The sequence below is a fragment of the Pyrus communis genome, chromosome 12 (assembly GCF_041283825.1).
Source record: "Pyrus communis isolate YQ-2024b chromosome 12, ASM4128382v1, whole genome shotgun sequence".
NCBI lineage: Eukaryota > Viridiplantae > Streptophyta > Magnoliopsida > Rosales > Rosaceae > Pyrus > Pyrus communis.
The window spans coordinates 13,470,157-13,496,229 of NC_142576.1; the positions used below are offsets into that span (position 1 = coordinate 13,470,157).

The 26,073-nt window shown below is 37.0% G+C and overlaps 3 protein-coding genes across 10 annotated transcripts; 1 reads left to right on the forward strand and 2 right to left on the reverse strand.

Annotated features, from left to right (window-relative positions):
- The first annotated feature begins 1,210 nt into the window (after positions 1 to 1,210).
- Positions 1,211 to 9,181, forward strand: LOC137744709 (aladin). Its single transcript, XM_068484494.2, has 14 exons — positions 1,211 to 1,396; positions 1,474 to 1,529; positions 1,680 to 1,841; positions 2,462 to 2,576; positions 2,668 to 2,767; positions 2,876 to 3,055; positions 3,401 to 3,459; positions 5,502 to 5,589; positions 5,690 to 5,765; positions 6,192 to 6,291; positions 7,457 to 7,508; positions 8,343 to 8,480; positions 8,655 to 8,742; positions 8,890 to 9,181. The coding sequence occupies exons 1-14, from the start codon at positions 1,339 to 1,341 to the stop codon at positions 8,950 to 8,952; spliced, it is 1,335 nt and encodes a 444-aa protein (XP_068340595.1). The 5' UTR covers positions 1,211 to 1,338; the 3' UTR covers positions 8,953 to 9,181.
- On the reverse strand, positions 9,112 to 18,797 carry LOC137744708 (alpha-L-arabinofuranosidase 1). 6 transcript variants are annotated; one of them, XM_068484493.2, is made up of 18 exons: positions 18,388 to 18,797; positions 17,739 to 17,945; positions 17,594 to 17,648; positions 16,630 to 16,841; positions 16,067 to 16,188; positions 15,807 to 15,960; positions 14,943 to 15,012; positions 14,009 to 14,154; positions 13,867 to 13,912; positions 13,722 to 13,774; positions 13,015 to 13,159; positions 12,654 to 12,772; positions 12,447 to 12,518; positions 12,264 to 12,367; positions 10,819 to 10,875; positions 10,484 to 10,682; positions 9,605 to 9,751; positions 9,112 to 9,464 (listed from the first exon to the last, which is right to left on the reverse strand). In XM_068484493.2, the coding sequence occupies exons 2-18, from the start codon at positions 17,910 to 17,912 to the stop codon at positions 9,312 to 9,314; spliced, it is 2,028 nt and encodes a 675-aa protein (XP_068340594.2). In that variant the 5' UTR covers positions 17,913 to 17,945; positions 18,388 to 18,797; the 3' UTR covers positions 9,112 to 9,311. The 6 variants fall into 6 exon arrangements, with proteins under 6 accessions (XP_068340594.2, XP_088537311.1, XP_068340593.2 ...); XM_088681185.1 differs by having other exon boundaries at positions 9,112 to 9,533; positions 18,388 to 18,794; XM_068484492.2 differs by having other exon boundaries at positions 17,739 to 17,983; positions 18,388 to 18,792.
- Positions 18,798 to 21,195: 2,398 nt separating this feature from the next.
- Positions 21,196 to 25,651, reverse strand: LOC137745917 (histone-lysine N-methyltransferase, H3 lysine-9 specific SUVH1). Of its 3 annotated transcripts, XM_088681367.1 has the most exons (4): positions 25,500 to 25,643; positions 25,335 to 25,357; positions 22,536 to 24,895; positions 21,196 to 21,480 (listed from the first exon to the last, which is right to left on the reverse strand). In XM_088681367.1, exon 3 carries the CDS (start codon positions 24,699 to 24,701, stop codon positions 22,587 to 22,589), a length of 2,115 nt encoding a protein of 704 aa, XP_088537493.1. In that variant the 5' UTR covers positions 24,702 to 24,895; positions 25,335 to 25,357; positions 25,500 to 25,643; the 3' UTR covers positions 21,196 to 21,480; positions 22,536 to 22,586. The 3 variants fall into 3 exon arrangements, with proteins under 3 accessions (XP_088537493.1, XP_068342051.2, XP_068342050.2); XM_068485950.2 differs by lacking the exon at positions 25,335 to 25,357 and having other exon boundaries at positions 25,500 to 25,651; XM_068485949.2 differs by having other exon boundaries at positions 25,335 to 25,630.
- Positions 25,652 to 26,073: the final 422 nt, after the last annotated feature.

The following is a 26,073-nucleotide window of genomic DNA, read 5'->3' on the forward strand; positions in this document are numbered from 1 at the left end:
TATTCAAATTTTACTATTTTTTTTATTGTAGCCTTACCTATAGATGATGTTAAAATACCTCCAATATTAAAAAAAAAAAAGAAAAAACCAAAAAAAAAAAAAAACCTCCCACTCCCCCCACGTTATCTCTCATTCTCATTTTCTAAAAAAATGTGTTTATATACATAAAGTGTGTAAACAAATGCTAATATGTATATGTGTGTGTGTGTATATATATAGGCCGACCTCTTAATACAATCATTAGTCCGATACTGTATCAAACGTCCGATTAATTTAGTCAGTACTATCCAACACTATTTATCCTATTCGTCTAAAATAGTAAGACCATCTCCAATCGAAGGGTTCAGAGGTCCGAAAAACGCTTGAAAACCGTCTCCAACCGAGAGTTAGGCCAGAGGGCTCATGGGCCCCACGAAATCTGAAAAGGCCAAAGGGCTGGCCCAATCCAACCAACCAGCCAGCCCCGAACTGGCCAGAAATGTGAGCATTCTTGTCGGATATAACCGACAGGAATATGTATATTCCTATCGGTTATATCCGACAAGAATGCTAGACCAAAATTTCAAATGCAACGCTAGCTGACGTTAACTAGCCGTTATTTTTGAATTTTTTTTGGGAAGTGTTATTGGCACTCCAAAAATCTCATTATACACTCCTCAAAAGTGTATTTTTTTTCCTCCAAATATAGAAATTTTAGAGTGTAGAATGAGATTTTTGGAGTGCCAATAACAATTCTTTTTTTTTTTACAGTTTTATTTTTATTTTCCTATAATTTATATGTGTTTCATATATTTTTTAAATTTTATTTTTTTTCCTATGGCTTTTATTTTACAAAATTTGTTTCATAGTTTTTTTAAATTCTATTTTTTTTCCTATAACTTCCTAAGCCATTATACAATATTAAATTAAATTAAGTAATGTGAAACATAATTAAATAACATTAAATTTAAATAATAAATTATGTTTGATTCTATGATTTTTTGATTCTCGGTTAGAGACGGTTTTTTATGACAGGGCTAAAACGAGCCCTATGATCCTTTGGCTCTCGGATGGACCCTTTGGCACTCGATTGGAGTTAGAGACAAATATTGTCATGTATTGTTCATTAAAATTTTAATTTTTTAAAGAGACAGAGGGTTAAAACGAGCCATTTGGCCAGTTTTCGGTTCAAGTTGACCTTAGGGTAAAATGGAATCAAAACCAAACCATGACGAGGTGGATTGAGCGGGAGGGCAGAAAAAGATAGTGGCCATTGCAATTTAGGGGTTAAGCATTTCAGAGGAATCGAAAGAGGGCAAAACCCTACTCTACTGCTCATCTCCTCCAAGAGGACCACGAATGCCTTCCTTTCCTCATCCCGGTTCTGTCACCATTTGCGAAATCAATCGCGACCTCAGTCAGTACCATCTCTTTCTCTACACACACACACACACACACACAAACATACTGATATTGCTGCATAACTATCTGCAGTCACTGCTGAGAGCCTCTCGGACGATGTAGCCAAGGACACTTATGGAAAGATTCTTGTTAGTAAACCTACAAATTCTCTCTCTCTCTCTCTCTCTCTCTCTCTCTCTCTCTCTATATATATATACACATATGTATCTATTTAATTTATGTTGGGTGGGTCGTATACATTGGCCGTTGATGTGACATTGGAGTTTCTCGGTGTGCAGGGAATGGTATTCAGCCCACTTCCGTTTCAATCGGATCAGCTGGTGCAGCCCCCTAGTCCCGACTATGATGCCGAGCAGGTTGTAACCGCATCTCCAACAAGGGGATTTCTAAAAAATTTGCAGGGGATTATTAACCTCACTCCTCTCTTCCGCCCTAATCATGTATGATACATTTTCTTTTCTACATTTACTAATTACCCAATTAATTTTAAACTGTTTTTTCAATGATATAACAGAATTGCAGCTACATTGCATGAATGGTTGTTGAATTAGTGTATGTTCCTTTGGGCTGAGTGATTACTGTGGGAATCGAGTTTGGGGTTATCTAAATAACACTGCACGTATCATCTTGAGCATGAGAATTATTGGGCAAGACTTGCAAATAATCCAAATGTGGTATCCAGTATTCTTTAAATTGGGATTTCATTTAGTGCCACTGTCCAGGTGTCCGTTGGTGTTAAGACATGTCCTCGTAAAAATTCATTGAATGTTGATGTGACCATTGAATTACAAGTTGACCCTAATTATCCAGACACCTGATAAGTAAATGTTGAAATTCCTTGCCTTAACCGTATCATAAATTCATAGAGTTGGTGCTACAACTACGAATACATTGTGTTATCGGTACATTAGAAGGCTTGTAGGATGGGCCAAAGACATGACTTTAACCCTTGGATAGCAATAAGCATAATATGAGAGACAACATTTGTGAAGCAATTTAAAAAAGACTTACAATTGAGGAAGTGATAAAGGCTTCTTAAACATCCTTACTTAACTTGCAGGTAAATTTATTACCAGAAGTTGATCTTCAAGGTGTGAGCTGGCACCAACATAAACATGTCGTAGCGCTTATATCTGGCCCCAATCAAGTTATAATTCGTGATTTCGAGGATTTAGGTTAGATGCTTAACTATTTACTGCTTTCAATTATTTAAGTTTTTTGTCTGGTAATTTTGTTGGCTTGCCAATGCAATTTATACTTTAACAGAAGGGAAGGAGCCATGCATTTTGGCCAATGAATCCCAGAGAGAGGTCAAAGTACTTGAGTGGAGGCCAAACAGTGGGAGACAACTTGCTGTAGCATGCAAGCAAGTACCTCAATTTTGCTGCTCAAGATCTATATCTACATTTTATATATTTAGACAGGCTGTAAGTTGTAAGACTGAATTTCTCTCGTTGCATGTGTTTGATTTCAGAGGTGGAATTTGCATTTGGGCTGCTTCTTTCCCGGGAAGTGCAGCATCTATCAGATCTGGGTCTTCTTCCTTCCTGGGCACTCTCTCCAGAGGTTCTGGAATTCGATATACTTTGGTGGATTTTCTTCGAACTCATAACGAGGAACAGATTAGTGCGTTGTCATGGAGTCCTGATGGAAGATATCCAAACAATCTCTATTCTGATTTTCAATTGTGGTTAAACTTTGGAGACTCTACACTACATTACATGAATATGGAGGCTTTCCTGCAATTTATCACTGTCATCCATATCTGCAAACTTTATCAAATGTTTTGACAAAACTTTATATTTTTGTTTTCCTTTTGCATTGTATTGCCATTTTCCACAAAAAAAAATTACTTTTTCTACAGTATTATGTTGTGGCATCAATTTTCATTTTATACATAGGGATATTCTCAAGCAGGAAAAGAGCCTTTATTTTCAGATTAATTTCACACTTACTTTGTTCAGTCGTGCTATATGAGATTTCCTTGATGTGTACCTACATATTTGGCATCTGGCTCTTATGAGAGCTCATCATTTACCATATGGGATGTTTCTCAAGGTATTCATCATATATCACCCGCTTTGATTGCTACTAACATCTATGTGTTCTCTTTTGGATGCTCACTGTCAAAAGTGTTCTCAAGTTTTCTGAATGACTTTGTTGGCTATTACATGAAATTGTTGTGTGTTTTCTGTGTTATTTAATGTTTCATTAATCATCTTTAGCACGTTAGTTACTACATTACAACAACCATTCTAGAATTATTAGTGATAAGTGATAGATACTCCTTTGACCCTTCCACCATCTTTATTCTTTCATTGTATTGAAACTTCAATAAAGGATTCATGTTAAAGTGGTGTGATTATGGTACATGGCTCTAGTCATAACCCATGGAAAGATATTTCCCACAGGCATGCTCCTTTCTCACGCTGCTCCCAGTTTGTTTCAGGAAACGGAGGAAGAAATAAGTTTTGGGAAGATGTGTGGTTGGGGAAATGTTCTGAATGTTCTGTTTCTCAGGCTTGAAAATATGCCCAGGTTTCCTAATAAAGACATTTCTAGCATCGTCGACTATTCTAGTAGTTTGAGGAACTGGACTTTTGGTTTGAGGAGAAACTTGAATGAGGCTTGGGTGGAAGAGTCATCTTCTGTATTGGATGTTCCTGAAAATGTTGCCATTCACTCTCAAGGATTGATTCACTAGATTCCCAGCACGTCTTATTTCTCTGAATTTTGTAATTCAGGCTCAGCGCCTCGTTTCATGCCTATGGTTTGATCAGGAAATCTAGAGCTCTTTCTAGGGTTAATATTCTGTCTTGGCTTGTGGCTCACAATAAGGTGAATACTTGTGACATGGTCCAAAGAAGAAGGCCAAATTCTATTTTGTCCCCAATTGGTGTGCTAATATGTAAGAAGAATATGGAATTGGTTGTTTATACTTTCCATCATTTCCCTTTGACGTCACCTTGGCATAAGCTGTTCAGTGATATGAAAATAAGTTGGGTAAGGAGCTTTAAGAAAAAATTCAGTTTTGGTCCATGCTATGGGCTGTCTATCCAATGAGTTCGGTGGTTGATCTATCTCAGCTATCTGTTTTTGTTCTGCCCTGGGAGAGTCTTTTTGTTCTGTTGTTTCTTTGCTGGCTTTTCTTTTTGTTTTTCTGTAGTGGTCTTCTTGACAACAGAATTCAAGCTGGATGGATGAGTGGAAGAGTGCATCGAGTGTGTTGTGCGACCATTTTATGCCACTAAAGCTCAAGGGAAAATTTTATAGGATGGAAATAAGGCCATCAATGCTTTATGGCAGGAATGTTGGGCGGTCAAGCATCAACACATGCAAAAAATGAGTGTAGTGAAGATGAGAATGCTTCATTGAATGTTGGGATTAGGCTTTGTTGTTGTTGTCGTCTTCTTGACAACACACTCTTTGTAGTTTTTTCTTGTTTGTTAGCTTTAAATTGTCTCTTTCTTAACAACACACACACACACACTCAAGTTAAAACATCCATGCTGTAAAGGGACAGATTGTAGCTAATTTATTGATTTCGTTTTTCTGTCAAAATAACTTGATCTGGTTTACTTTTACTCAACTTAAACCTCAAGTATTTGCGACTTAATCGTAAAAAAGTTGCATATACTGATGGAGAAATGACAAAAGGAAGACTGGTTAGTAAACTACTAATGAATCCCTTTCAATGAATGATTTGGTAGATACTCAGAAGATTGGGCAAAAACAACAAAAGGCAAAGACTTCATTTGATACTGCTTTTAAAAGCTGGCATTTGCTTTTCTTTTAAAAAAGGAATGAATTATTTGGTATATTGCCTAGATTCTTTTTCTTGTGCTTATGCTGTGTTTTTGGTGCTTTTACAAAACATTATAGGAAGTGCCTTCTAAAAGCGGCTTATGGTCGAGCGGACTGGCATTACTTAGTGAATATTTATGGATCTTTCTCTGCCCCCAAACCACTCTAGCCAGGATCTATTATTTTAAATTTTAAATTTTTTCTGATTAGTGATAAGATGGTTTTATTTCTTGAAGCAGAAAAAGTACACTCTTATTTTGAAACTGATGATTTCATTTCCTTAACTGGTTTCTCAGGGCTTGGGACACCTATTAGACGAGGACTAGGTGGCATTTCAATGCTGAAGTGGTCGCCAACAGGGGATTACTTTTTTTCGGCAAAATTGTACTTTCATCATTTGACCAGTTGCACTTTTATATTTCTTAATCTTAGTTGAAAATGGGCAGTTTTGGATGAACAAGATGATCATTCTATTCTTTTTCAGTGATGGAACATTTTATCTTTGGGAGACAAACACATGGACATCTGAACCATGGTCTTCAACTAGTGGCTTCGTCAAGGTAAACAAAATTGACATCTAACTAATTTGTTGTTGCACACAATTTTTTGTCTTGATTTTCTATTTTCTAAATTGATGACCCTTACATACTGCTATAAAAACATTTTGATGATTGAGGTCTCGGCCTGTGGGCCATTATTCTGTATTTTCTTTTCTTTTCTCCTGTTTTATTTTATTTTATTTTTTGTCCATTTTGTGCTGCATAGAAATTCTATAGTGTTCAGTTCAAATTCGTTGCAAGATTTTTTAAGTTTAGGTTACCCCCACCTTTTGCACCTCTCTCTCTCTCTCTCTCTCTCTTCCATATGACTAATTACTTACTCTTGAATCGCATTTAATGGCACATTTCCATAACCGAAAGTACTTTATTGGTTGAAGTTTTTACTTTTTTATTTATACTTATACTCATTGTGTCTTGTTATACTAGGGAGCATCATGGGATCCTGATGGGCGTATGATACTTCTCGCTTTCTCTAAATCTTCAACCATGGGTTCAATTCACTTTGCTTCAAAGCCTCCATCACTTGGTATGTGAGCTTAGATGAAAGTTATGTTTGAGTGCATTGAACATCTATTGCCTTTTTATCCCTATTTATTGTCTATTTTTTTTTTTTTTTTTTTCAACTTATCGACATGAAAACATTGTTGGAAACCTAACAACAGGCATATAAGATATTTTGAATAATAAGTTAACATATAAGATGTTTTGAATAAGAATTAAGGTTCTCCTCTTTCTAGTGGAAAATAGTTCGAGAAATCTCGGAAAGAAAGTAAAACTGTGGATATAGAATATGAAATTTGAGAAAAAAGCTTAGCAACAATAGTTTAGTGTTTTGGAGGAAGCTTTTAATCTTAAACTGATATCTATATTACTTGAGGTAGTACTTGGGTATTGTCTAGTGTTATTAAGACATCCAAAGATTGAAAATTGCATTTGTCTTTATGATCTCAGATTCTCTGTTGAAAAGGAAAACTTCAGAAAGGGAGAACAATCTATTTATTGTATTGCAATGAATGGAATTCACGAGCTATTAAAAAAATATAGGATCAAATCTCTCTGAAAATCTGCTGTAGAATTTCAATCCGTAAATTAAGCTAACAAGCAATTACAATGACTTTTAACTTAAGAAATCAGGAGCGTAAATCAAGCAATTTAGTTATAATTTCCTACTTTAACAACACTCCTGAAGTTTGAGCATAGAACCTGACTCTCAGCTTGGTGCAAGTAGAATGAATCTTGTGATATGCCTAGTGAAGATGTCAACAAAATACTTTTCAGTGGGATAAATGAGTCAAAACCTTTTCTGATGCCACTTTAGTGTGTAGGCTCGTGATTTTCTCTTTGTTGGAGAACCTGTCCAATCTGCACCGTGATATCCCTCAATACGAGGATTTCTTTATTTCAAAAGAATAAAAATTCTCTGAATACATTTCCTTGCTTAGTGGGAGCAGTGTAACCTTGGGAGCTAATATTGACTTATTTTTTTAAAGAAGCATTTTCATGTAGACTGTGTTCCTTTTGACAGATTGGTAATGTGATGGTTGTCATGAGGAAAAAGAACTTGTGAAATTTGATTGTCAACGGTGTCATGACAAATAACAGTTTTTGATATGTGCACTTATTACCTGTTGAAGTGATGCTTGAATTTTATTTCTGAATCTCACTGGTAAAGTGATGTTTGAATTTTGCAGATGCGCACTTATTACCTGTTGAACTACCAGAGATGATGTCCTTAACAAATAGGTATACATTAATTCATTTTTATTGTTTATTTTTCACTATTTGGATTGCTTTATGAGTGTTTGATCAACGACATATCATTTAATGGGCTGTCTTCATGAGTTGATTGGAAAAGACAATTTTATTCTTATTATTTCTTGATAAGCTGGATGTTGTAATCGAGTTAATTTGAGACTTTTTTTTTTTTCTTTCTTTTTTTTTAATATTTTATGGTACCCATTAATTTTCTTAATTCCTGAAATGTCTAGTATGAGGGCCAGCTGCCTTAATTAGGTAGTCAGAGGTGAAGTCAGGTTTTCAACATTTCTGTTTCGGAGTGCTTATAATGCTTACTGCATTAAATCTTTGTCATTCACCCATCATGTTTACCGTCCCTCACCATGTGATCACGGTGCTGTGTGCTGCCATGTACTCCTGTACGCAAAGACAATGCATTTGCTACTATTGCCGTCTGAAAACAAATGAAAAAGTCAAAAAAATGAAAAGGAAAGAAAAGAAGTAGTTACTAAAGTAGACGTGGTTATGCTATTCATATTGCCTGATATGTAAATGAATAGATTTGAGGTCATCCTTCTGCTCTTCTTTCCTTCGTATTATGTTCCTGCCTGGACTTTCTGTTTCAGTTTGGACAAGAGATTAAACATTCTTTATGAGGATTGGATATTTGATTGGACTAAACAGTCCTCAAACTAATAATTTCAGAAAAGCTTTACGGTTTATTATTTCACATTATAGTTGCATTGCAATAAACATCGGGGTAGATATTCTCAATTTATTAACCCTTGCACATTGTAATGTTTGTCCAAAACAATTCTGATTTGTTGTTATCTCCTTCAGTCAAGGCATTGAGAAGATAGCTTGGGATGCTTCAGGAGAGCGACTGGCTATATCTTTTAAAGATGGCGGTGACTTATACTGGGGTCTTATTGCCATTTACGATGTTAGGAGGACCCCTCTAATATCTGCATCATTGATGTGAGTTGATTATTCTTATTGCTTGTATTGTAGTTACCGTACTTTTTTTCTTTCTCTAAAACGTTGGCTGAATGATGAATTTTTTCTGTCTATACACGTTCATTGAATTAATTTTGCTGAAAAACGGGATATCAATCCTTGTGTTACTAACGATTTACCATGATGTGAATTCAGTGGGTTTATTAGAGGTCCCGGAGACAATCCAAAACCAGTGGCATTTTCATTTCATGACAAGTTTAAACAGGGACCATTGCTTTTTGTGGTAAGTCTGAGTCCTAGTACTCAAATGTTGTATGCTTTACCCCATGTACTTGGAACCCTTGCCTATAATCCATTTAAGTATCTCTGTATCGATTTCTCGAAAATAAATGAAGAAATTTTAGACTAACGAGTGCTTTTACTTTTGCAGTGTTGGAGTAGTGGATTATGCTGTACCTACCCTCTCATATTTCGTTCCCATGTTCTTCCCTAGTTTGTTACCGCCCGAGTTTCCAGTGACGAGACTTTGTAGCTTATATTGTGAAGTTGAATACCGTTCGACGAAGCATTTCAGTTCACTTTTTTTTTTCAATGTTGAAAGGGAAGTTTATTGTAAGGTATGATTAGGTTATTTAAGGGTTCCAACAATGAATTACAGAAACCGGTTTTGTCAATTCGAACTGCGCAGAACATTTACAAATAAATATACGTGCCCGCCGCAACTGAGAAACGCTGTTTTAGGGAGGTTATTTCATATAATTACACTGGATTATTGCCTACGATTACACTGGGACTGGCAACTGGTTATTTTACTTGACTTAATTGACACGATACAATGTTCATCCCTAACTTTTACATAGAAGAAACAAAGAGAGAATCCGCTCCATCCGTCCCGACGTAAAGGCTTGATTCCAGTAACAAATCGATTGAGGTGAAAGACTGCGGAGAGATTACAACTTCCATTTCCTCACCAGCCGACTCCAGCAAGCTCCGTTTCGGTATCACCTGCATTCAGTTACATTGCCCACAGAACTGTCATCTTTCTTGATTTCTGATCCTAATATGCAGGCAACACTGGTTCCCACGAATTTAACCGTTTAGGACACGAAAGGAAAATATTAACGATACAAAGTTGATTCAGTTACCTTCTTTGGTTCATTGAAGGAATTCTCATCCATCAAGTTGTTTGATGTAAGCACTGTTTTTGTTGATCCAGATGGACTAATAGAATTTGGCTCCAAACCGTTCACAGAAACCTTCAGATTCACTGTGTTGGTTCCCAAGTTCACAACCTGCACAAGGCAATAATCATCACAAATTAATGAAACGTCACAGAATACGACATGCACCATATTGGTAGAAACCGTTTTTCAACTCGGTGATAAAAAGAAGCCGAAACAGAAACAATGGATGACTGCGTAAATGACCATTCACTCTATTGACACTTCTCCAAGAAATGTTAATGTATTTGCATGAAGACACTACTGTACTATCGAAATATAACATCTCTAAGAAAAAGTTGATGGATTACTGACGTGCCCTGAGCAATATGATTTTTCATAATTTATTTTCTTTTCCTTGGAGGATGTTCGACGTACTCATATAGTTTTTTAAAGATTCCTATTATAGCTACAGTTTAAACATGTAGTTGCTTCAGACAAGATACGTATGGAATTCCAAAATTGAGCAGAAAATGAAGAATATTGAGGGTTTAGGGTTTAGGAATGAACAACACTTACGGGCTAAATTATTAAGGATCAAATTCAAAGAGAATGGACAGTATTTACAATGAAAATAAAGAGTATACTGCTCCAGATAAAGTATAATATACGTTATTCTGAAGCAACAAACGACATACTAGTTTAAGAACAATGTGATCAATGAGCTTGTTTCCATTCTAGGCCGTCCAACTACGTATTAGATGGCTATAAACACTTTAAGGGTATTGACATGTTATAAGTTGTTCATAGAAAAAAGAAAAGGTTGGATGACCGATCTCAACTAAGCATAAAAAAAAATAATACCTTTATTCTTAGGTAAGTATTCTCGTTTTCTGAGTTTTTCCACGAAATTGCAGATGCAAGAAGTGAAGTAGAAGAATTTGTTTGGAGTGTTGTGTTGTAAATAGTTGCTCCGCTAGATTCGTTGAAAAGACTTTGCACCCAGTAGCTAGGAGTCCCGTAAAGCTGTGCGGAGTCAAAGACAATTGCATCCGGATTCCACCTTGATGACGGACAAGTTTCAATTTAGTAATAACTAAACAGCATCGATCCTCTTTTGAAAACTTGAAAACAGCATTGAAAACCACCTTAATATATAAAATTGAAATTAGACAAAAGGAACGAGCACAGAAGTATACCGTCTGTCATGGGTATTGACAAAGAGCGGTGCATAACTTGCCATCTCAACAACATCACTGCATTTGTAGACAAAAAAAATACTCAGTAGCTGCCCATTTTAACAATTATAGAAATATTTTTGCTTAAATTAGATGTAAAGGTGACAACCCCAGAATCCCCATGTACATAAGAAAACACTTAGGGTAGGGCACTGTATTGAAAAACCACAACAACAACAACAACAACAAAGCCTATCCCGCTAAATGGGGTTGGCTGTATGAATCCCAGAGAGCCAAATTTCCTGTTAGCTCCAAGTACTGCATTTCTTTTCTTAAAGTCTCTTTCCAACTGTTCCTAGGTCTTCCAATACCCCTTTTGCCCTGAGGCCCTAGCTCGTATTTGCATTTTCTAACTAGAGCACCTGTAGGTTTTCAGTTCACTTGTCCAAACCACCTTAACTGATTTTCTCTCATCTTATCTTCAATTGCGGCCACCCCTACTTTACCTCGTATATCCTCATTCTTAATCTTGTCCTTTCTTGTCTGCCCACACATCCAACGAAGCATTCTCATCTCCACTACACTCATTTTTTGCCCATGTTGATGCTTGACCGCCCAACATTCTATGCCATAAAGCATTGTTGGCCTTATTGCCGTCCTATAAAATTTTCCCTTAAGCTTTATTGGCATACGATGGTTGCACAGCACACCCGTTGCACTTCATCCATCCAGCTTGTATTCTATGGTTGAGATCTCCATCCAATTCTCCGTTCTTTTGCAAGATAGATCCAAGGTAACAAAAGCATTCACTTTTTGGTACTTCCTAAACTCCAATCCTCACCCCTATCTCTTTGCCTATAGCATTAGGTGAAATTATGATGACAAACTGCGATTTCTACATGTTTTAGTAGTTCATTATGCAATTTACTGCTAGAGTTAATATCAAGACAACCTGTAACAAATGGATATTATCTGGATGCCTTCATCCCTACAATCCGTTAAAATAATAAAAGCTCCCCAATATCCTGATGAACTCTTGTTTAAACACTCGAATTTCTAATCTGAACAACGAAAAAACATTAGAATTTCTAATTGCCAAAGCATTCCTATGCTACAAGTATATCGGGAGACCTCCAACTTTAACTTTACTCAATAATCCATGCCACTGAGAGGAACTATTTAATGAATACCATCTTTCTTTATCAGATTCCTGGACCACCTTCAAGCACAGGCCATCTTTAGTCTAGTAATATTTCTATGGGATTGGGAATAACAGAACTCTTCGATTGACAATAAACAGATGTGCAGCTGGTCTTACACACACAGATGTTGTAACACACTACATGGTTGTGACATGCAGAAATGCAGGAATGAAATTAACTTCTTTGAGAAGAAATACTGTATTTGCAAATATATCATATTATAAAGTAGTAGAATATAAAATTATGCGTAGATGTACAACACACCTGTTTTTCTCCAGTCCAATAAGAAATCCGGCTTCAGCTAATGCTGCTAGAAGACTTCCTGTTCCGGCATCTTTTCCAGTCACGGCATACTCGCTCACAAAAGCCTGGATCATATTGAAATATAAGAAAGAAAAATAGGTAGGAACTCGAGCAGGTTAAATCATACGAGGGCTTGTGAACTACCTTGGGACCATCACGTGATGTGTGATCAAAATGATTAGCCATAGAAAACAAGTCGCTGGAAGATGTATAGATCTAAACAAAAAACAGAGGGTAAGAGTATTATCGCAAATGTCATCCATGTCGCCAAATCTTCAATGGCCCCATACGTTGTATGGTAAAGATGATTATTGTCAAGTGGAATACAAGTAGCGGTGTTATGATACTTACATGAAAATCATACATATCAGCTGGATGATTCAACTTTTGAGAAGAACCGTCACAGTTTGAAATCATCTTGATGTCAGGATAGGCTTTTCTTATAGCACTATAGAACTTAAGGTAATTTCCTGGTCAAGAGAAAGAGGGAAAGCATAAGTCTTGGTGAGAGTTAAAATAAATTTTAAAAAGAAGAATGTTAGATACATCGAATCACAATATTGAAAATCCAAGGTCCCTCTTCCCGTTTCCAACGGGTTAAAAATGATTGGCTCAGTCACATGCAAGCAGGTGTTAACGTGTGTTGCGAGAGCAAAATTCCACATCAGGTATATATTCTAAATAAGAAACATGAACTACAAAATATACAAACCTAGGTAGTTCGTTTTTTGGCAATCCTCATTCCCAATAGCAACATATCTCAAGTCAAAAGGTTCTGGGTGTCCCATTTTAGCACGAAGAGAACCCCATGTAGAATTAGGACTGCCTCTAGCAAATTCAATACCATCAAGAGCTTCCTATAAACAAGAAATGTGAAAGGTAATCAATCAATTTGAGATTTATCAGCTACCGTGCATAATAACAAGATTAAGAATTGAATAAAAAAGTTATCCAATAAATTTGATATCGACACCAAAACCATTTATTTTATGTTTGAGAAGTTAGAGCCTAATGCAGAGATTCCTAGTAGTGACCAATGCACCGTACTGCAGTTTGTCACAATGTTTGATGTATTCCTCGAGTGGCAATTTGCCGCTGGAAGCTCTACCCTACCCTCACCAGAGCAACCCAACTTGGCTACAGAAGAGACGCTACATTTTAAGCGGTGCATATCCTCTAATGAGAATAATGAAGTTTTGCTTTGAGAACACTGAAGTCACTTGACACCCATATTTGGTAAATCTTTTGTGTTGTACACCAAAGCACACAAAGCTAAGTCATAGATTTCACGGGTTAAGCATATTTTTTTGAAAAACTTAAGTGTCATCGGCATGTATTTGCTTCAATGATACATCAATTTTAGTAACAGTAAGCCAGTTACCCATTATCTACGGAGAAATGGTCAGCTATCAGGCATACCTGTACAAATGGTAAGACATTGGAAGTATCAACTTGATCATTGTGACTGATTCCTACAAATTGAGAAAGTTAACAATGACATATATAAATTAACATAAAAACATGATTATAGAAAGTACAGGCAAAGCGTTGAGAAAAAGTGTACCATTATTGAACACCCATATTGGCAATGCGCCAAGGTCCTCTGATAGCTGCAGAAACAAAAGGTTTTTTAATAATGGTTTACATACAGTACCAGCATTATACTGGGAGCCCCAATCACTCCTCAACAACAACAAGATACCTACTTGGAGAAACTCAAAATAACCAAGTCCATCGTCAGTCCAGTACATCCAAACATCACCAAAGTGTCCAGGTCTCTCTTCCCAGGGTCCAATTGTTTCTTTCCAACGAAATGCATTTCGTAACCATTCACCTTCAACGAAACAGCCACCTAACCGAACACAAAAATGAAACCTAAGTGTATTAGGTTGAATTCTGAGGAAACAGTGGACATATAAGGCTTACATAATTATCTATTAACCTAAAAATCAAGGATTTTAGCACTGATTGGAATTTAAAAGTGTCCCTAGATTTTTTTTTTTTTTGTCCAAGAGGTCAGGACAGCAAGCACAAAGGTTCCGGAATAAGGAAAACAAATTTCATGTCCAAATACATACAGAAACATCAGCATTTAAAATAATCTATTTGATAAGTACAAGTTTTTAAATTTGAGAAGTGTTGCATAGTAACTTTTCGATCACACACACACACACACACACACAAAGATACATATGTACATATTCAATGTACATAGCTAAGTTCATCTATTTGCCTGCCATAGCATAGACATTCACTTCATGCTATTCATAGAAAATACATCCTTTTAGTACGATTGTAACTAATTTCCAAGTAATAAGCTAATAAATACATCATGTTTATTTCTTCATCAACGATATATTTCTGTCAGATTGTTAATCCTTTCCAACCTTGAAAATTCACTACTAAATCATATATCAATAGTATAAATTATGAATTGTTTATCAACTAAAATTAGGAATATTAACCACATAGAAACACAAAATAAGTACATATACAAAAGTTTCTTTTTAAAAACTGTGAGGGCAAGATGGCCTCACCACAGCTTGCATATTTCAGCTTCCATATATTTCAAGGGAGAATTATATATGAAAAGCTCAAGTTTAGCAGCAGTCAAGTATTAAGTTGTAATTCCTGATTTACCTGGAAATCTGAAAAACCGAGGTTTTAAATCAGCCAACATTTGGACAAGGTCCTTCCGAAATCCATGTCCCTGAGCCAAATCAATTGATTCTTAATGGGTAACAACACATAAGTAATGCATGTATCAGAATATCAATAAGTTCTTTACAAGTAAGCATGTCGAAAGTTGGCAAATCAATATACATGGGCATAAACTTTGAGCAACACCAGATTACATGACCAAATTTCCGAAAAAAGGAAAAATGTAAAATCTAAGTTCGATTGTTTTTCAATAAAATGTTTTTATAACATTCCAGAATCCAGAATATTCTGCTTCTTACTTTAGTTATAAGAACATAATTTTATTACTAAAAGTACCTCAAGAGAGAATGGATTTCTTTCTCTCCAAGTAAAGTACCACAGATACCTGGCGCACCTAACTAACATTTCCTTCCTCACACAACTTTTTCCATGACTCCCAAGCCACCAGACAACGAATAAAGAGGTGAACTGTGGACTCAAGATTAGCTTTTCATGACTTATTTGATGTGGATTTTTTTCGCTAATTGCCTCAAGAAATTTCATTTTCATTTGTCTTGGCTACAACTTCATGTATTTTCCCATAATCCTGACCAGAATCCACCTCTTAATTTGGGTCCTATATTCTCCCCTTGTTCAATCCAATGGCTTAAAAATAAGCGGTGTGCAAAAATCAATTCCCAAGAATATATGTGTGTGTGTGTGTGTGTGTGTGTGTGTGTGTGTGTGTACACATAATTGTACTAACCTCGAAAAACAAGGATCAGGTGATTAAACACATCTAAATAGTGAGATGACACAATCTCAAGCCACAAGCATGCATGAATTCAGGGAGAAAAAAGGTACCTTATGTGTATCCAAGGGAATGGCCGACACTTGATCAAACCATATCACCCCTTTACTATTTGTTGTCAATTGCAGTCTTGAATTAGGATTTGTTCCTTGGGCTTCCATTTGAATCTGGAATTTTGTCCAGTTTGAAACTTCTGAACCAGAAGCGCTGCATATGGAATGAAAATACAAAAGTTAAATCTTGAATTCAGAATAAAAGTGTTTTAGTAAGGAACGTTTGATTGCAAAATATCAACAGAACAGAGGATGCGCACATAATGTTAGCAGCAGCAAGTTTCTGCAACCCATCTAAGCCCGTCAGTGATAGGGATACATTGATTGATCCAGATGAACGAACATAAAGCGCAACACTGTAGGTCTTCCCCTTTTCTATATTCTGAACAAAAAATCATAAATAAAAGGACCGTACCAAAGAGCCAGAAGGAACAAATACAGAAAATATATAAATATGAGTCTGTGGGGCTGTTATTATTCTTGTGTGTGGAGTAAAGTTATCTTGCCATAAAAATGGCCATGTTGCTAAACGATGAACATGGACCAGAAATTCTGGCAAAAATCGACTTGATGTATGGTCATATTCACAGCTTATGTTGCCAGCCAGTCTGCCACGACAACATTTCCATACGTGTGTGTGTAGGTTGCAAAAGTTAGGCATTACAGCGAATAACTTTAGTGTGCAAAACAAAAAAATCCCACTCAAATGGACAGAGGGGAAAACTTTCACAACTTTTAAATGGGAGAACTGCAACGCATAGGAAGGAAGGAAAAAGAAATATGGAAAACTGAACCCATTCAGACAAGGTGTAAAAGTTCATACCATGCCCCAGAACCCAGGGTTATAAATTCCAACACCCCCAGCAGGGCAGCTATTGGCGCCTTCGCTGTCACATAGCACCTCCATTCGGAGTGCAACCTTATTGCGGTCAAAGCATGATGAACGGTCTGTTGACACAATCAAAGAGGACTCATTCCCAATTATAGCCCAAGGATCAATGTTAGAAGGAGTGTTAGGTCCCCCAGCTTCAAAACCTGTGGGAAAAAGTTATTGAGAAACCCAGCTTTAAAACAGCCTGTTAACATAACGAACCGGTATAGCTCATGTAGTATTTGATATTTAGCTACAGTACACTCTGCATTTGATATAATTCAAACGAAAAACTTGTAACCTCATGCTGAATAATTCAAAGCCATTCATAAACTTCGACAAACTTAAAACTGACAACATGGTGAAAAATTGAAGGGTTGAAAAAAAGAGGGATCTGGTAGTACGTATTCAATGCAGACAGTGAAATAGATAAAGATGGAAATCAGTGTCGTACAAAAAAGGAGAAAAATTTTCGATTGTGCCCCAACCACACTCACACAAGAAAATTGACTTCCGTGAAGTACAGCCTAGTCCATCTCTAATTGCACATTGAAGTGTCAGCTGACAGACACATAAAATCTTGTATTTTCAGACTGGATCTCGTCTTCGCTAGATATCTCAGAGCTTGACTGCTCAAATGCTCTGAGACATCTTGCAAGGAGGGGATCCTTTCTAAGAAGCTGACTATATAATTTGGCAATGCTCTCTTGCTAGTCAAAAAGATGCTCACGTCACCAGACTGATTTTGAACCACACATTCATGCCGCAATAACCTAATCATGGTCTACATTTACAACCTAGCAACAGAATAATAAGCATCTTATGTTGCTAGACAGTTTGACGAGCGAACAGTTTCCTATATTTGCTATAATTTCACTTTTATATTTAGCTGGAATTCAGAGAATTTGGAAGTAACCTCTGTTGCTTACAAGCTCAGCCCACACCCCGCCAGCACCAGCGTGATTAATCTCCTGCAGTGAACAATTTTTAGAAATCTGATAATTCTGCACAATTTTTAAATTAAAATTGTTGGAACTGAAACCAAAGATGAGCAATGGAACCTCAAAGAAAATTCCAAACAGCGTGTCAGATATTGGGCGTGCGGATGCTTGAGAAGCATCGACAAGCAGGTTTGCTGTCTGGTCCGTATCAACTCCAATGGCAAAACAATGATAGAAGAAGCAAAGCAAGAGATATAGCAGAAGAACAATGTGAGGGGATTTGCAAGAGTCCATTGCTCACTTTCCACACCAAATACTGACTAGAGCCTAATAAAGTATCGATAACCGAGAGAATTCAGTTACATCTGATCAATTAATTAAACAGAAAGAAACAAGAATCAGAAAGTGCAAAATGGTGTTTCACGTTTACAGCAACAATAAAGCCTTATCCCACTAAGTGAGGTCGGGTACATGAATCCTAGAACGCCACTGCGCTCGCATTCAGGTAATTAGATATAATTAAGGCAATGCAGCTATACTATACACAGAAGCCCAAACAAACTAATACAATTAACAGGAATTAAGCAACAGCAATGCAGTGTTGACCAACTGAACTGATCAAGGACAATTTCTTCCAACAACCATTGATTTATTCAACTCAAACTAGTCTATATATAAATATATTTTTGTTTAAATTAAAATAAAAAAACCCAACAGAATACCCACAAGGATGGTGGATTTCATTTCAAAAACTCTGCAAACAAATTACCTGAATAATCTCTTGTGGCTTTTTTTCTTGCTGTTGGTCTCCAAGACTCCAAGCTCCAATGAAAGTAAGAAAGATTGGTTTATAAAATCGATATTTCCAAGAGGCATGCAGAAAAGTGCCAAGAAGAGTGTGTTCACTCGGTGACTTGGTCTGTGTTTTCTTATCTGGTGCTATACATATATATATATATCTATATATATATATAGAGAGAGAGAGAGAGAGAGAGAGAGAGAGGAGTATCAGGGGGTTTGCCTTGCTTTCACGTAAGCAGAGGCCATCAAGCAAAAGCAAGCAAGCAATGAAGCTAGCCAGGCTCAGTGGCTGCCCTGCCCATGTGCGGAAGCAGAAGTGGGAGTGGAAGTGGATTACAAGCAAAACCAAAACCAAAGAGCAGCCACCCTGCTTACATCTAATCCAGAGTGTTTTGATTAAAAAACAGGAATTTTAACGAAAAACCCATGGTGCTGTCCACTTTAATGAAAAATCATATTTTTATACTAAAAAGTCAATCTTGGTACTATTCATTTTACCCTTTATTTTATCCTTATCATTAAAACTCAAAGTTTTCAAACTTTTTTTTATTAGTTTTTCCTTTAAAAAAATCAAAACTTGAACACGTGTTGAGTGTAAGGAGGAGTGGCTGCTGAAAATTCAGTAGCCAAGTCTTGTTCGAAATCTTGTGTGTCTCACTAGCACGGTCCCACCCGAGAGAAAATAATATGGATGCATTTTTGCTTATCATTCTAAATTTTGGTGTGTATTCACTATGCATCTAATCATCTATCAAGTGTCTTTTTAATTAATTTTTGTTAATTTTTTCAAAATTAAAAAAATAACATTTAATGTAAAAGTTAACTAGAGTTAGGTGAATGACACGTGACAAATGATTAGATGTATGATGAACATACATCATAATAATGTCGGTGCGCAAAAATGCTCCCAAATAATAAATCCAATGTTACTCTGAAAATAGCCATTGAAAAATGTATTCTTTCAACAGACAATTTATTTTTAATACTTATAACACTATTGCTATAGTAATGTGATTCATATATTGATATTATACTCATGAAGTTAATATGTTGGACATAATTCATTTTTTCTGTCATAGTGTGAAAGGCATGTAGAAGTGCAAGTCAAATAAATATTGATAATGTATCGACTCGTGTTTCTAACACATACATAGAAAAATCTGCTGCCCCACCTAACTTCCCCAACAAACATTCATCCGCCTGACGTATGAAGGTAGGCGCGCAGGCACCTGCCGTAGATGGAACATTCCCCCTCATCCTCATCGTTTATGGATTTGGGATACAATTAATTTGTCCCTAGTCCTTTCCAACCAAAATAAATAAAATCAGTGTTTGTTTGCCGCTTAGTACTACTATTTAGTACTATTCTTTTTTACTTGTAAGTGAGGAATTTTAAGTTTATTTTTTTATCAAAAGTGAATTTGAACTCACTCCATTGGTGTAGGTAGTATTGTTTGTTCGAATTTGAACCACATTATTGCTATTCATTATAAGGTTAAGCTCATCCCTTAACATGTATATTATCGTTTGTTCAAAAAAAAAAAAAAAGACGCTGTCTTTTTTGTCCTTTTCATCTTTAGTTTGCTTTTGTACGTAACAAAATAACCTGATCGGATCGGATCGGATCGGATCGGAGAGTTTATCTCGTGAAGCACCCTTTTTCAGGGGTTGTTCGTTCACTATATGATAAGAGGTGTCACGTTCTTTTGAAATTTGGTTTTAGGGGACCCATTCTTTTCTCCTTTTTGTCGAATTTAAGGGACCCATTCGATTCAATGCAAAGACAATTTTCATAGCCATTAGTTGGACGCCATTAGTTGGACGACCACCACAGTATGGTGTTGTCCCAAACCAATGAAACAAGCACTCGAATTCTCTCCCCTTATTTTCCCTTCTCCTTCTCTCCCCTCCTCTCCCACTTTACTTTTTATCATTTTGTCTCTATTAAAAAATCGATATAAAATATTAACATGACTTAAATGTAACCATTCAAATATAAGAGGAGGGAAGGGAAGAGAAATGAGGAGAGAGTCCTAATATTTTTTCTTCACCTTATTAGTATACTGGTGTCGTGTCAATCATTCTCCATTCGTAGTGCAAATAAACTAACGGTTCCTATGAGAGAAGCACCCGAAAGAAGACGTGGGTTTTGGGATTTCAATACGTTGCTCTCCCATTGGAATTTGGCGAGGCATAACCTTCGTTTGATAAATGAGAATGCAACATGTAGATGCATCATTTCCAAGGAAAATAACTCATACAAAATTTCTGCTACTCTAGTTTCCCCCAATCAGCGAAACTTACTGAAACTGGGGGCATACCGTATAACTAGAGAGAGATTTAAGGCCAAGCAAAACACAAAAATCATTCTATCAGTCCACTAACATTAAAACGTACCGGAGTGTACGAAACCAGCCGCCTAAGGCAGACCTAGTTGGACAAATGCCTAACTAGTCCTCCTCCTCCTAGGGTACAAGTCACTACCTCCTCCACAAGAAGCTCTACAAACCACAACTACGAACCTAAATTATGCACTCTCAAAGATGGACTAATGGACAATATGATTTTGTACAATAAAATAACTTCAAAACAGTCCCCAGTCTCCGGTCTACAACACTCAAAAACCATTTTTTCCAACAAGCCTGGGGCCTCAAGGAAAACACAAACCCACACGCACAGATGGAAGCCAGTGCAAGCCCTAGAGAAAATGCACTTATAACCCTGTGCAAATGCACATAGGGTTTAGGTCCTCCCATTCCACAAAGCAAGTCGTTAATAAACAACAAAGAAACCTACTTTTCCACTAAAACCGATACCACACAGAAGAAAATAAACTAATCCACAGGAAATCTCCTAGGATTTTAATGTTACAACTTCATACATTAATAGTACATTGACAATGCTGAGAACGGATCTCGCATGTGCCCATTAACTAAAGTCACAAGGGGGAAGTATGATGTTCCTCAATACCTGTGAAACCAGATGCCTTCCAAGATAAAGAAAACAGAAAACGGGACACACATACTGCATCACCCTCTTCTTTCCGCCAAGTAATACAAACCTGCACAAGGGACAGGGCAATATGAAAGGGTAAGAACTTCACTTAAATAGAAAAAATATGAAGTCACGTATAAATATTTGGACACTGAAAAGGATCAGTACAGAAATAGAGCAACAGAGTTACATTATATAAGTTCACAAGGCCCACATAATTCGATACAAGATCCTCACAAAAAGTAGTCGAGAGTTAATCGAGAAGGCATTCATGACTTAGCTTAAGTTTAAGGAAAAATTCAGTAATCATGCTAACATTAAATTATGATACACCGTTCATATTTATGGACATGATTAATGATCCAAATGGCATTTCACTAATCATAAGGATGGATACCTGCACTCATTAGTTAGTTCCACTCAAACCCATTGTCTCTAAAACTTATCGCAAATAAATCAATCCCACATGGGCTGTACCTAGTGTTATTTTTCTGCGTCTGGCTTTTGATATTCTCACTTCTCACCATGCGATGCGAACTAAGTGAAAACAGCTCAATGAAAATTTGATGCATGGGTGACTATGGCATTGAACTATTAAAATACAGGATTTAACAATAACAATAAGGATTGCTGCCCTGAAAGTGGCATGTATGTAGATATACAATAGAGACGGATCATGGGATAAACAGGACCCAAGGGAATGCCAAAAGCTTGACTGGCATTTATGACAAACTCTTCCTTTGGAATTTGAGACAAAAATTGATTCAACAAACACACAACATGCACAATAGAATTCTTTACACATTTTCTGAACCAACATTTTATCAAAAGAATGTCCCTTCCACATATTTGACTTCAAACAGGCGAGATATTCACGCAAAATCAACATATTTCATGATAACATATCACATGTTTCATATTGATAACACATGAACCGTAAAAAAGCTACTAATTACCAAACATAAACTTTTTCATTATCATACATGCTTCGTTCAAGATTTAATCATTCTTTAAAGTCCGGTTAATTTAAGAAGCATTTATACGATGAAACAAAAAACAAGACAAACAGAAAACGTATCATAGTAAGAAATAAACTCAGTCAGGAAACTGAAAGCCTCTAACCTTCTTCTAGATGCATAATTCATCAAAGTTCATCCTCATCTGATACACCCATTAGTAAAAGAAGCTTCTGCACTTTATTGACCCGCAAAGGCACACTTTCTTCCTATGGTATGCTTTCTCTTGAGGGACCACCCCATAATCATATGTCAACTCCGTCATAGGAGGAATGTGTCCAACCGCATAAAACGCAATATGGAGGTCAGCCTCATTTTTAGTTTCTCGTAAAACTGGCTGCCAAAGTATATTTGGAGAACAGCTATGATTCATAAAACGAGCAACATTTCCAGCAGTATTTCCACTTATAATTAGAGGAAATGGAGCCTTTGAAGTCTCCTTAGAATCACCAGGCAAAACTCCGAGTGGCTGACAGGTACGAGTAGCATCAAAAATGTAATCGTCTTCATAATCACTCCCCATTTCTTCTACCCCAGAAATATTAAGAACTTGTCCTGCATATTCACATAAGAAAGAACCAGCGCGGATGGGATCCAGTGACCGCAGACCCCAACCTTTATCCTTAGTTTTAAACACCTCCAGACGAACTTTCAGGCCACTTTGAGACACTCGATTCCGACAATTAGGAGGGCACTGACAGGATGGACCACATTCATGAAGTAAGGATTTTTGGTTCACAAGAAGCCCACTTGCAGTATACGGGAGAAAATCTCCATTTTTCTTAATGCATGAGCAATTGGAGTTACCAGGGAGACACCCACCAATACAGAGACATCCATCAGCAGGTTCTGTAAGATTCACCAGTTTAGAATACTGCAGGCTAGAAATATATGTGAAGTGTGCAGGGCCTTTCTCGCCATCAACATCATTTACCAGAGAAACAGGTAAATTTTCAGCTCCTGAAGTAAGGTCAGGCAATATAAGTCCAACTCTCGTAGTAGTAGTTTCTTCTTTCCACTGTTCAATTGATTTCCAAATGGTAAATGCTTCAGGCTGGCCAGGTAACCTTACCAATTTATACTTAAATACATTGCAACCACTGTTCCCTTTGTCCACCCATGATTCGTGAATTTTATATAGACCATCATAGACATATACCTTCCCAGTTGGATTAGATATATCCTTTAAACCTCGAATTACTCTGACATCATTACCCCGGTGCAAGCTTTTCTCCAAAGCGAGATTACCCCTTTCAAGCTTCTGATCCTTCAGTTCCTTACCTCTCCTGAAATCATTGCTAGCATTACCACCTTGGCCACTGTATATCAACACATTCGAATCCTCCACAGAATCCTCATATCCTCCAGAAGAAACGATGCTCAATGCTAAGGGCTCTTCCTCTGTACTGTTCTTGACTCCCAGGTAATCAATTCCACCCATCGTTGGAGCATGTAACCCAACCAAGCACAATTCCATTCGGAAAAAGTAGATATCCCCGACTTCAACACCGGGCACTGCACCAATCCTCCTCTTGGCATTTGTCCTAATTCCCTTATTCATGAAGAGTGTTCCTGCCCTTAGATCAGGGCGTCCTGTTCTTGGGGCTCCTGGTATTCTTTCCTTCATCTCTTCAACTTGTGTAATCCTTCTTCGCACCAAGTCATAACACGTGAGTGCATATCCAACCGATTCCCTGTCACTATCAGTTTGTTGGAATGTATTGGTAAATGTTGTAAGAACATTATCAATTATTGCATCAATGTCAACATCAGGCAAAGCAACATTAATGTCCTGGCCAGCCCTTGTCCTCTTCTGAGACCGGAACTTACTCCTTGGCCTCCCCACCTTCCTTGTATTGTCTCCATCCAAACCATCTTCCTCTGCATTCCCACTTAGGGATTGTGGCTGACCACGACTTCGATTAAGCCTTCTTGCTGCCCTAGTATCTCCATTAGCTTCTGCGGATGGAGGCGTCCTATATGAATTAATTGGGACTGCATTTGATATTGGTGTTTGCAGATTTTGTTCTAGTGGCCTTTGCGACTCTGGAGAAATGAAGAACGGAAAAAACGGGGCAACCTCGGGTGGGAAAGGGCCAGCAGGAGAAACACAAACAAAAGGAGCAGCACCTTGTGGAGTTGAAAATGAAGAATTATTAGAAGCTGACGGGAACAACGGAACAAGACGCCTCAAAGGCCTTACATCTAAAACCTTAGACTTGTCAAATGATCCAAAACCAGGAACGGACTCTTGACCTAAACTTTGTTCCATTAAATTGTTTCAGGCAAGAAGCACACTTTTCAGCTACGATAAATCTGGTAAGAAAGAGAGACTGCCTCCGCTACGAAAGCAGCTGCAACATAATCCGGTCACAGAATCAAATTGCAACCATTTCAACCAGAGCTCATTGCAAAATAAGTAGTAATCTTTGCAGAGTTCTTGAAAGTACAACGTTGACCAATCTCCTGCAACATGCAAGGTTTTAAACAAATTAGAGAGACAATGAAAGCTAAAATCTACCCAAAATTATTATATTTTCATAGGGCAAAATGAAAGAGGTAAATCCAACTACTACACTATTTTGTTGGTGGAAAATATAGTAAATCGAAATAGTAACTCGCTTGAAGTTTAAGCTATGTTGACACAAGGATTTTGCTCATCCGAACCCAGAAACCACATGCAACACATCACTCAACTAAACTTCTTGTCATTTCCCAGTTTTCACTTTAATTTCCCAGAAGTGAAAAATTACCTTCAATTAAGTTGTAAAATGAGAAAATGAAATCAAAGCTAAGATTTCATGCAACAAGAAATTCAAGTTTAAGACTCTTACTTTTCAAAAATTTTCTCAGCAACCAAACACAGGATATGGGGTATAACGTGAAACTAAGTGAGAAAAGTTACCTCTAATTCAAAAATGAAAAGTCCTGGAATGAAATCGGAGAGAACCAGTAAGGGAAAATTGATTATTTATTGGAACGAAATGCAGAAGATGCTATCTGTCTAAAAGATCTAAAACAAGAAACTGCTTCAATGAAAATCCTGACATCGACATCGACATCGACATACCTGGTTTTTTCTTTCTTTCTTTTTTTCTTTTTTTCCGAGAACTACTTCGAGATCTTGTTTTGCTGTCAGAAGTCGCACAACTCTTTTGGATTGAGCTGTAACTTTCTCACGTAGTTCCTATTTGAGAAAATTGTTGTAATGCCCTTCACTTTAATCTAAATACAGTTATGGTCCTTTAAATTATGTGGTGACACGGCATATAGATTAAATATATTAAATTAAAATTGTAAATTAAAAACCTACACACAGGATTCGGATCTTATTTCCAAATTTATCAAAGAGTTACCTTAGGAACGGTTATGTGAAAAAAAGTTAGGGTGTGTTTGTTTCACTTTCTTAGATGGGACTGGATTAGATTAAACTAATTACTAGTGTAGTTCCATATTTGGTATGCATAAGGATTAGGCATAATGAGATTGCATACGACTTGCTTGGATTATCTCCTTAGTTGGGAGTTCTTAGTCAAAATCCCTAAATTTCACCGGACTCGTAAGACCCTCATGTGAGAAAGAGAGAATCGTCGCTCATCTTGCGAGACAGAGCCTTCGCATGTCTTGTTTGCTTCTCGCCCTAC